Raw genomic sequence first — 12,339 nt, 5'->3', positions numbered from 1 at the left:
AAGAAGTTCTGAGTACGGGTGCCACTGTGACAAATTTAGTTTTAAAAGGCATTTCATGTTATTTAATGACCTCTGGCTGTGACAATGTTATATATATATATAGTATGTCTGATTATGTGGTATAGTCGTTTTCTAGTCTATTTTAGCTTGAAAAGGGCAATGGGTTGTACTGACAGAATCCCAGGCATCTCCATGGGTTTTTTTTTAATCTAAAACGTGTGCGATTTAATTTCGGAGCCAAAACACGATCTCCTTGCCTTGCCGTTATATAGCAGCAGTAGTGCTGTTCAATGTGTTTTCTTTGTTAGTTGTGGACAAGTTCATCTTGACTTGTTTTTGTCCCGGTTTTCTCAGCACATAAAACCCATTATACATTTGAAATGATTGTTAGAGTTATCAAAGCTTGGACAATGGTAAAGTGCCAACCAATCAGCTCCTAACTGTCATCTCACAGACTGTGTTTGAAAAATGGCAGTTAGGAGCCGGTTGGTTGGCACTTTACCTCTCTCTCCAAGTTTTGATAAATCTCCCCCTGTCTGTGATTTCCCTGTTGATAGTGCTGCATTGTCCTGGCAGTATCGGTCCCTAGTAGTACTCCTAACCTAAGCTTATTGTCCTGGGTAATAATTACAAGGCAGACACATTAGACACCATAATGCACTCACTTTATTTCCTTGTGTATTCCGGTGACTAGTCGGCTACTGACGCAGCTGCTATCGGATGAACTTTGGTAGGTTATTGTTGTCTGACAGTGCTGGGATCATGCACAGTCTCTGTATGTGTACCTGTCAGGAAATCAATTCTCATATCCCCTGACTTCCTCGTCTGAGGTGGAGGTGTTAAAATTGCAGTGTGTGACAAGCCGCTATGATGTGGGCTGATAACGACAGGTCTGCAGTTCATTGTAGCCACTTGCAGAACAATAAAAGACTTATTGCGTATATGCAGGGAGGACACGAGCATCAATCTCTAAGACTTCTCTGCAAAAACGCTGCGGCATATGTGTGCGCTATATAAATGGTAAAAATTAACGATTTCTTAGCTGGTATGCTCTTACGTGTTGTCATGGTTGATACTGTCCTATCTGTAGTGGCTTCGTGCGTTCATAGAATATTGCCCAGGTGTAAAGGTAGCTCACCAAGGATTTGGACCTGGTTTTCCGGCTTCGGACTTGTTACCACTTGCTGCGAAACTGAGCTGCACCCTCATAATCCCTCTAAATGACTTATTAAATAATAATAATATAATTTCTCTAACGTCCTAGTGGATGCTGGGACTCCGTCAGGACCATGGGGAATAGCGGGCTCCGCAGGAGACAGGGCACATCTAAAAAAGCTTTTAGGTCACATGGTGCGTACTGGCTCCTCCCCCTATGACCCTCCTCCAAGCCTCAGTTAGGTTTTTGTGCCCGTCCGAGAGGGTGCAATCTAGGTGGCTCTCCTAAAGAGCTGTTTAGAAAGTACCGGTTCAGGCGTCTCAGACACCGTCAGGGGCTGTAAAACGTCCTTTACCTCAGTCAGTCGACACGGGTACCGACACAGATGAATCTAGTGTCGACGGTGAAGAAACAAACGTATTTTCCAATAGGGCCACACGTTATATGATCACGGCAATGAAGGAGGCTTTGCAGATCTCTGATACTGCTGGTACCTCAAAAAGGGGTATTATGTGGGGGGTGAAAAAACTACCTGTATTTTTTCCAGAATCAGAGGAATTGAATGACGTGTGTGATGAAGCGTGGGTTAACCCCGATAGAAAACTGCTAATTTCCAAGAAGTTATTGGCATTATACCCTTTCCCACCAGAGGTTAGGGCGCGCTGGGAAACACCCCCTAGGGTGGATAAGGCGCTCACACGTTTATCAAAGCAAGTGGCGTTGCCGTCTCCTGATACGGCCGCCCTCAAGGATCCAGCAGATAGGAGGCTGGAAACTACACTGAAGAGTATATACACACATACTGGTGTTATACTGCGACCGGCAATAGCCTCAGCCTGGATGTGCAGTGCTGGGGTAGTGTGGTTGGATTCTCTGACTGAAAATATTGATACCCTGGATAGGGACAGTATTTTATTGACTCTAGAGCAATTAAAGGATGCTTTCCTTTATATGCGAGATGCTCAGAGGGATGTTTGTACTCTAGCATCAAGAGTAAGCGCGATGTCCATATCTGCCAGAAGAAGTTTATGGACGCGACAGTGGTCAGGTGATGCGGATTCCAAGAGGCATATGGAAGTATTGCCATATAAAGGAGAGGAATTGTTTGGGGTCGGTCTTTCGGACCTGGTGGCCACGGCAACTGCCGGCAAATCCACTTTTTTACCTCAGACCCCCTCCCAACAGAAAAAGACACCGTCTTTTCAGCCGCAGTCCTTTCGCTCCTATAAAAAGCGACCAAAAGGACAGTCTTATCTGCCGCGAGGCAGAGGAAAGGGTAAGAAAGGGCAGCAAGCAGCCCCTGCCCAGGAACAGAAGCCCGCCCCGGCTTCTACAAAGCCATCAGCATGACGCTGGGGCTTTACAAGCGGACTCAGGAACGGTGGGGGGTCGACTCAAGATTTTCAGCAATCAATGGGTTCACTCACAAGTGGACCCGTGGGTCCTGCAGATAGTATCTCAGGGTTACATGCTGGAGTTCGAAAGGTCTCCCACTCGCCGGTTCCTAAAGTCTGCTTTACCAACGTCCCCCTCAGAAAGGACGTCGGTTTTGGAAGCCATTCACAAGCTGTATTCTCAGCAGGTGATAGTCAAGGTACCCCTCCTACAACAGGGAAAGGGGTATTATTCCACACTATTTGTGGTACCGAAACCGGACGGTTCGGTAAGGCCTATTCTAAATCTGAAATCCTTGAACCTGTACATAAAGAAATTCAAGTTCAAGATGGAGTCACTCAGAGCAGTGATAGCGAATCTGGAAGAAGGAGACTTCATGGTGTCCTTGGACATAAAAGATGCTTATCTACATGTCCCGATTTACCCCTCACACCAAGGGTATCTCAGGTTCGTGATACAAGACTGTCATTATCAGTTTCAAACGCTGCCGTTTGGGTTGTCCACGGCCCCTCGGGTCTTTACCAAGGTAATGACCGAAATGATGGTTCTTCTACGAAGAAAAGGCGTATTAATTATCCCTTACTTGGACGATCTCCTGATAAGGGCAAAGTCCAGAGAACAGCTGGAAGTCGGTGTAGCGCTAACACAAGTAGTGCTTCAGCAACACGGGTGGATTCTAAATCTTCCAAAATCTCAATTGACCCCGACAACACATCTGCTGTTCCTGGGCATGATTCTGGACACGGTTCAGAAAAAGGTATTTCTCCCGGAAGAGAAAGCAAGGGAGTTATCCGAACTTGTCAAGAACCTCCTACAACCAGGAACTGTGTCAGTACATCAATGCACAAGAGTCCTGGGAAAGATGGTGGCTTCGTACGAAGCGATTCCATTCGGCAGATTCCATGCACGAACATTTCAGTGGGATCTGCTGGACAAATGGTCCGGATCGCATCTGCACATGCATCAGCGGATAACACTGTCACCGAGAACAAGGTTGTCTCTCCTGTGGTGGTTGCAGACTGCCCATCTGTTAGTGGGCCGCAGATTCGGCATACAGGACTGGGTCCTGGTGACTACGGATGCCAGCCTACGAGGTTGGGGAGCAGTCACAAAGGGAAGAAACTTCCAGGGCGTGTGGTCAAACCTGGAGACGTCTCTTCACATAAATATACTGGAGCTAAGAGCGATCTACAATGCTCTAAGCCTGGCAAAATCGCTGCTTCAGGGTCAGCCGGTGTTGATCCAGTCCGACAACATCACGGCAGTCGCCCACGAAAACCGACAAGGCGGCACGAGAAGCAGGAGTGCAATGGCAGAAACTGCAAGGATTCTGCGCTGGGCGGAGAATCATGTCGTAGCACTGTCAGCAGTGTTCATCCCGGGAGTGGACAACTGGGAAGCAGATTTCCTCAGCAGACACGACCTTCACCCGGGAGAGTGGGGACTTCATCCAGAAGTTTTCCACATGATTGTGAACCGTTGGGAAAAACCAAAGGTGGACATGATGGCGTCTCGCCTCAACAAAAAATTGGACAGGTATTGCGCCAGGTCAAGAGACCCTCAGGCAATAGCTGTGGACGCTCTGGTAACACCGTGGGTGTACCAGTCAGTGTATGTGTTCCCTCCTCTGCCTCTCATACCAAAGGTACTGAGAATTATACGGAAAAGAGGAGTAAGAACAATACTGGTAGCTCCGGACTGGCCAAGAAGAACTTGGTATCCGGAACTTCAAGAGATGCTCACGGAGGATCCGTGGCCTCTACCTCTAAGAAGGGATCTGCTTCAGCAGGGACCTTGTATGTTCCAAGACTTACCGCGGCTGCGTTTGACGGCATGGCGGTTGAACGCCGGATTCTAAAAGAAGGGCATTCCTGAGGATGTTATTCCTACTTTAATTAAAGCCAAGAAAGAAGTGACCGCACAACATTATCACCGCATTTGGAGAAATTATGTTGCGTGGTGTGAGGCCAAGAAGGCTCCAACGGAAGAATTTCAATTGGGTCGATTCTTACATTTCCTGCAAGCAGGATTGTCTATGGGCCTCAAATTGGGGTCCATTAAAGTTCAAATTTCGGCCTTATCAATTTTCTTCCAGAAGGAATTGGCGTCAGTGCCTGAAGTACAAACTTTTGTCAAAGGTGTACTACATATACAACCCCCAATAGTGCCTCCAGTGGCACCGTGGGATTTGAACGTGGTTCTAAATTTTCTCAAATCTCATTGGTTTGAGCCTTTAAAATCGGTAGATTTAAAATACCTTACATGGAAGGTAACCATGCTGTTGGCCCTGGCTTCAGCCAGGAGAGTTTCGGAGTTGGCAGCTTTGTCATACAAAAGCCCATATCTGATATTCCATTCGGACAGGGCAGAATTGAGGACACGTCCTCAATTTCTCCCTAAGGTGGTTTCGGCATTTCACTTGAACCAGCCTATTGTGGTGCCTGCGGCTACTAGCGACTTGGAGGACTCCAAGTTACTGGACGTTGTCAGAGCATTAAAAATATATATTTCAAGGACAGCTGGAGTCAGAAAATCTGACTCGTTGTTTACATTGTATGCACCCAACAAGTTGGGTGCTCCTGCGTCTAAACAGACGATTGCACGTTGGATATGTAGTACAATCCAACTTGCACATTCTGTGGCAGGCCTGCCACAGCCTAAATCTGTAAAGGCCCATTCCACAAGGAAAGTGGGCTCATCCTGGGCGGCTGCCCGAGGAGTCTCGGCATTACAACTTTGCCGAGCAGCTACGTGGTCAGGGGAGAACACGTTTGTAAAATTTTACAAATTTGATACTCTGGCTAAAGAGGACCTGGAGTTCTCTCATTCGGTGCTGCAGAGTCATCCGCACTCTCCCGCCCGTTTGGGAGCTTTGGTATAATCCCCATGGTCCTGACGGAGTCCCAGCATCCACTAGGACGTTAGAGAAAATAAGAATTTACTTACCGATAATTCTATTTCTCATAGTCCGTAGTGGATGCTGGGCGCCCATCCCAAGTGCGGATTGTCTGCAATGCTTGTACATAGTTGTTGTTACAAAAATCGGGTTATTACTGTTGTTGTGAGCCATCTGTTCAGAGGCTACTTCGTTTGTGTTATCATACTGTTAACTGGGTTCAGATCACAAGTTGTACGGTGTGATTGGTGTGGCTGGTATGAGTCTTACCCGGGATTCAAGATCCTTCCTTATTGTGTACGCTCGTCCGGGCACAGTACCTAACTGAGGCTTGGAGGAGGGTCATAGGGGGAGGAGCCAGTACGCACCATGTGACCTAAAAGCTTTTTTAGATGTGCCCTGTCTCCTGCGGAGCCCGCTATTCCCCATGGTCCTGACTGAGTCCCAGCATCCACTACGGACTATGAGAAATAGAATTATCGGTAAGTAAATTCTTATTATTCACATTATAATGATTTATTTTTTGTTTCTTTTTAATGAGAATTATCCCTCTTGATATTATACGTCTTGTTAAGCATCTAGAACAGGCCTGGCCAACCTGTGTCTCTTCAGCTATTGTGAAACTACAAGTCCCAGCATGCTCTGCCTCGGTTTTAGCATGCCCTAGCCGCAAAACTGGCAAGGCATGCTGGGATGTGTGGTTACACAACAGCCGGAGGGCCACAAGTTGTCCAGGCCTGATCTAGAATAGTCTCCCATGCTATATGTGATTTGGTAGTAAAGAGCTGTAAGGTGGATTCCCCGTACCCTGCTCATTGTATGCTTGGATGTACATTGGATGATGGTGCCTTAGGTTTAAGTCAATAATACGCATTGTTCTTGCGAAACTCCAATATTTATCATCTTGCTTGCTATCGATCTGAGAATTTAGCTGCCTTATGCCAATATTGTCCTTTGGCGTTGGTTTGTGTCCATGCTGCACGGTAAATAAAGAGTGATAAGCTCAGTGGGTAGTGTTAGATGTGTGTTGCAATCAGAGTGTATGCATACCGTAGGCCAGATTACGCTGAAATGTAAATGTTTATACAATTTGCATACAGGCGCTTGTATTCCAGTAATTATCTGTCGCTTTGTGACGTTTGCATAATATTCCTTTGCCTGTAGTTTGTTGAGAAATTAGGTAATGTACCCAACAATCATACAGCCTGTAACTCGCATAGCAAACCACTACAAGTTCCAGCATGCCCTACCATTCACAGCCTAGCAGTGGATGTTGTGACTTCTACTTCCAAATCAGCCTAGGTTACCAAAGTCTGTTATACTGTGCATAAAACAGTCGTCCGCTTTGTTTGAAAGATAAACTTACGGAACGTTCCGGTATTAATGCTGCCACTGTTTGAGCTGACGTCATAGTTTTTTTTGTATTACCTATTTGTTATACCTGTAAAATCTCACTTTATGCCTCATTCACGCTCACAGCCGGCCTCTGATACCTGGCCTATATACGGGTGATAGGCAACATGATACAGATTCAGATCTGCAGAGAGGGTCATGCATTACGTTGAATATTAAGGGCAGTTAATAATATAACAATAAAGATATAGAGGGGAGGTGTATCAAAGGTTGGAGAAGAGAGGTAGAACTAACCAATCATCTACTAACTGTCATTTTATAGGCTGCGTTTGAAAATTGACAGAAGCTGATTGGTTAGTACTTTATATCTCTCGCTAAGCTTTGATAAATATCCCTCACAGGGAGTTAAGTAGTAGGTTACGATTTTATGGACAGGCGAGATTGGCACTTAATCTAAGCGCCAGTCCGTTATAAACCTTATATTGGGTTGCTGCTTTAAATATACCTGCTATTTCATTGTATTCCTGCCCCGTTCTGTAATAACAGAACCTATTACTTAACCCACACGGTGTTTCCTCCAATTAAAACAATCTGTTTCCTTCTACACAGCGCTACGAACGCCACATCCAAATATACAGGAACAGCAGCTTTTTCTCGCAATTTTTAAAGTATGTCCATTTATCTCTTTATCTAGAACCCCCGTACTGGACACAGCCAGAGAAAATGGAGAAGAAGCTCCAAGCAGTACCAGCCGCTAGCACTGTCCGGTTCCGCTGTCCTGCTGCAGGCAAGCCGCAACCCAGCATCTACTGGCTGAAGAATGGAAAAGAATTCAGAGGGGAGCATCGAATTGGGGGCATCAAGGTAGAATTTGTCTTCACGGCACACTTTACTGACGCCATATATTAACGTACAGTATTCAGGAGCTTGATTCCTTGATAACACTGTAATCTAGGTGGTAGCATTGTTCCCTGCATTTTAGAAAGTCCAGTCACTGTAGGGTCTATTCATGAAGCAGTGAAAAGAGTGGAGAAGTGAGCCTGTGGAGAAGTTGCCTATGGCAACCAATCAGCTGCTCCGTACAATTGTATAGCATGCAAGTTACTTCAAAACTGATTGGTTGGCATGGGCAATTTCTCCACTGGTTCACTTCTCCACACTTTTCACTGCTTCATGAATAGACCCCTGTATCTGAAATGGCTGATAACAGAGAACAATGGCTGTATAATGTTTGCTGCACAGCAAATGCAAATATAAAAATATATATTGCTCAGTCCCTGCCACTTTATAATGGAGAAAAGTGCTCCGTCTGTACAGTTTTAGAGTGCATAATCTATTTTGGCTTCTTGCTCATGTTATTGACACGTTAAGCTGTAAAAAAATGTTAAGTCTCTGCGAGGCATTGCCGTGCCTTGCTCTGGTACATGGGGATGAGAGAGCCGACGACCCCACAATGTTCAGGTCACAGCCTGGTCACATGATACACGTGATAGCGAAAGTGGTTGCATTGTGTCTTGTGCCAACAGACTCCACGTAATCCCTTGTGTAGACACTGCGTGGAGCTGGGAATTATACTGGAGCAGAGGTGGAGGAAGCAATACAAAATGTTTCCATAAAATAACTATATTTGGTCATTCTCATGAAAATGCTTTTTTTGTGTGTTTTGGCGATGTAGCGTTAAGGTCGTGTATCAGCATTCAGTCTATCTTTACAGACTGTCACACACCCTATTTTATGCTGGCAAAACACGTGCGTGCTTTTTATAACAAACCCATATGAATTCACCTAGGACTGGTGACATCTGAGGTACGAGGCACAAAGTTGAAGACTGCGTTGCAATGAATCTCTGTAACAGCTGACCGGTACATAGGGAAATTAAAACTCCTTTCCCACTGACTTGAAAATCCCGGGTTATTGCACACGAACGCACAGCAACCTAGGATTTTAATCAGGGGAAACGACTCCACCCAAGTTCAATCACCTGGGAATCTTTCCTAGGTACCTAGCAGGGTTTTACACAGGAAGGACCCGGGTGAGCTGCAGTGGAAACGCTAACCCAGGTTTTCCAACCCGAGACCCATTCACCGCATGAGGAGAGCTGCTTTCCCGTCGCAAGGAGATGATGTCATCTCCCTGCGTCAGCACTGCACCCGTTTGCAGTTTGAACGTCACCGTACCGGGAATAGCCCAGCACCATGGTGGAAAGGGGTCTGACCTGGTTTGGAACCATGTTCCAAATCCTGAGTAAGACCTGGGACTTTAGTAGGAAAGAGGTATTGTCTAACTTTCTACAGAGGACTGGTGTTGCCCGTAGCTCGCTGGCATGTCTCGCTCCGCACTCGGAAATATGTCATTGTTGCTTAACCTTACAGTGCACCCTCAGGGGGGAGATGTATCAAGCGTTTGATGGGTAGATTTACTTACATTTCTAAAGTTGAAAAGTAGAGGTGTTTCCCATAGGAACCAATCAAATTCATGCTACCATTTCTCTGTTGCATTCTAGATAATGATAGATAGAACTGATCGGTTGCTTTTGGCCAACTTCAACATTTTATCCCCCTCCAAGGCTTGATACATTTCCCCCCTATTGAGATGAGTGTAAGTTTGTAGTGTATATCCAAGCTGTACGCAGGTAGGAACACAAGTGTGTACGGCCTCATTTAGTACACTGATTCTTATTTTAAAACCCATTTGTATGTGGTTAAGCTGCATTAGACATGCATGGAAATCACAGACCTTTAGTGCCTGTGGGTGCATAGCTTAAGCCCTGCACACTGAGCACATTCATCCCTTGGTTAGTCTGAGCTGTGGTTGGCAGCCATCGTGCCCACAGAGACGTCTAATCCCGAGCATGTGACCTGTGCCCTGGCCATGGGACTAAATGACTGGGACTACAGGAATATTTTCTGTCTCTCTCTCGCACTTGCATCTCCAAAGCTTTCAGCCACAGGAATGTATGACAAAGGCTCTTCTGACAAAGGATATCAGCTGGAGAGAGTGAGGGAGCGGAGGATAAGCAGTGCAGCAGTGTCTACTCCTTATCTGTGTGTCCTGTCCGCTAAGCACCAGGGAAGGCTGTGCATTAGAGCAGGCCTGTCCATTCACACTGGGAAAACAACCTGTTCACACAAATCAACCTTTTAATCGTGGTCAAGGGGTACATGTATCAAACCATGGAGAGATCAAGTGTAAATGTTGCCCATAGCAACCGATCAACCGCTGACTGTCCTTTTGTACTTTGTGCAACTTCACTTTATCTCTTTCTCTCTTGAGGGTTTTAATAAATCTGCCATCAAGTGATAATGGTTAATGAACACGGAATGGAGATAAGTCCTCCTGTGTTTGTTTCGTGTCCTTGTATCAGTTAAGATTCAAAATATGGGGCTCATTTATCAATGAGTGATAAATCTCGTGAATGATAAATGGTGCTTCAACCAATCGGCTGCCAACTGTCATGTGTTCAGCTCCTGTCATGTGTTTGAAAAATGACAGTTGGGAGCTGATTGGCTGTAGCCCCATTTATCATACGCAACAAGTTTTATCACTAGTTGATAAATGGGCCCCTATATTCCATTAAAACTTTCCGTTTTAATGCAGGGTACACACCGGAGCGACCGCTAATCGTTCCAGCTTGACTATGTCCCTGGAGCCTAGAACAAGGTATATTGAGCAATCTGCACCACACTGCAATCTCGTTAACGACCAAACAGCATATCGCAATGCTTAGTCGCTAGCGGTTTATCGTTGCTCCTGTACACACTAAAGCAACAGTCGTTAGGAGTGACATGAACGTGGCATCAAATCGGTCCGACATATTATTTGCCGTCCGGTTCGCTGTACACATTGCACGATAGACATAGAATCACTAGCGATTTCGTTAGGTTTGATGTGCAGCACGGACAACCAGCGACACATACTAGCGCGTAATCATGTGTGCACACTAAGCGATGCAGGCGGCAGTATGTCGTTACGAAACGGCATGTCGGCCTGACATCGCTACAGTGTGCACCCAGCCTTACTGTACAAGGATTTCTGTTTTAACATTTTTTTTTTAAAAATAGTAAAATTTTTGACTTATGTAAAATTTATAGGAAATATATATAATAATTATTTTTCACTTGGTATGCAGGAAAAAAAAATCTGTTCTATAGTGATGTCTCTGATGGTAAGACTGAACCAGAGATTCTTCCAGTGTAGTTTGGGAACTGGGCAGATGTATTAAGCCTGGAGAAGTGATAAAGCAGTGATAAGTGCAAGGTGATAACGCACCAGCCAATCATTACGGGTTTGAAAAATGACAGTTGGGATCTGATTGGCTGGTGTGTTATCACCTTGCACTTATCACTGCTTTATCACTTCTCCAGGCTTAATACATCTGCCCCTTATACCCCTTACACATCGCCAAAATAACCCGGCTTTTTCCCAGGTTGCTGCTTAGTCGACCCTGGTAGAGGTGCGGTGTGAATGCGCCAGGTTGAATATCCCGGGTCGTCCAACCCGGTATTTGTTCTCAAGTTAAAAGAAGTGTTGTACACATGTCGGACCCGGGTTAGTTTGCTCTTAAAGGGTACAGTCCCGGGACATTCGACCCGGCCCTGAAGCAATAGCGCTGATTATCTGTTTGTAGTCAGGTGAGGTTTGTTTACAGTACTGCGAGCACACGTGTCTGCACAGTTCTGCACTCCTTAGGACCAGTTCAGCTTAATTTGGACCAGTTCAGCACTTCTTTGCCGCCGCCTCCTCCATCCACCCTGCTCAGCTGATGATCCGGGGTGATAGAGCAGCAGCGCCAGGGAGAGCAGCAGTGCCGGGAGCAGCTTAGCCGGGATGAGAGAGGAACAGTACATGGGTGAGCAGCAGCGGCCAAATCCGACAGTCGGATTTGGCCACTCTTTGAATAGGGGTTGTCGGATCCATTCCGACAAATGCATGTCGGAATGGATCTGACTCTATATTCCAAAGTGTAAACACACAATAAAGTTGAAAATGGGCACAGAAGTTGACTGGGAAAACTGGGAACCAATCAAGTCCTTTAAAAATGACATCACACTGGTTTTAACATGGGTGACCCGGGTTGAGCAAAAAGGCACCAACACTGCAATAACCCGGGAATAACCCAGGTCAGTATTGCGATGTGAACATCTCTTACCCGGGTCGGAGCCGGGTTCAAATCCTGGATCAGAGCCGGGTTTGAGATGTGAAAAGGGTATTCGTGATTACTGGAATGCTGCCTGCTACAGCTGTGTCACTTAAGGAGGGTACACACTGAGAGATCCATGCTTAAATTCGAAGCAATCTGACTAGATTGCTTAGAATTTAAGCACGGATCTCTCCGTGTGTATGCCCCACAGCGATAGCGATGTGTGGCCCCGCATGTCACTATTGCCGATGCTAGGTTAGCCTGCATGCAGGCTCAATCTAGCACATCGCTCATTTCACCGATGGGTGAAATGAGCGGACCCCCCTGTCCGCCTCCCCCCCCCACGCTCAGCACACATCGCGCTGTGCTGAGCAGTCACTGATAGATCACTCAGCACAC

The 12,339-nt window shown here is 46.0% G+C and overlaps 1 protein-coding gene across 4 annotated transcripts in view; it reads left to right on the top strand.

The window, feature by feature from the left end:
* FGFR3 (fibroblast growth factor receptor 3) overlaps positions 1-12,339 on the top strand; it is a 108,496-nt gene that overhangs the window by 57,217 nt on the left and 38,940 nt on the right. For all 4 annotated transcript variants that reach the window (XM_063924822.1, XM_063924819.1, XM_063924817.1 and 1 more), the window contains exon 5: positions 7,495-7,664. In XM_063924822.1, the coding sequence (XP_063780892.1) occupies positions 7,495-7,664 (170 nt within the window). The remainder of the gene's footprint in view (positions 1-7,494; positions 7,665-12,339) is intronic.

This window comes from Pseudophryne corroboree, chromosome 1 (genome assembly GCF_028390025.1).
Source record: "Pseudophryne corroboree isolate aPseCor3 chromosome 1, aPseCor3.hap2, whole genome shotgun sequence".
NCBI lineage: Eukaryota > Metazoa > Chordata > Amphibia > Anura > Myobatrachidae > Pseudophryne > Pseudophryne corroboree.
Note: the sequence above shows the minus strand (reverse complement) of the source record. Positions and strands in the feature narration are given on the sequence as shown.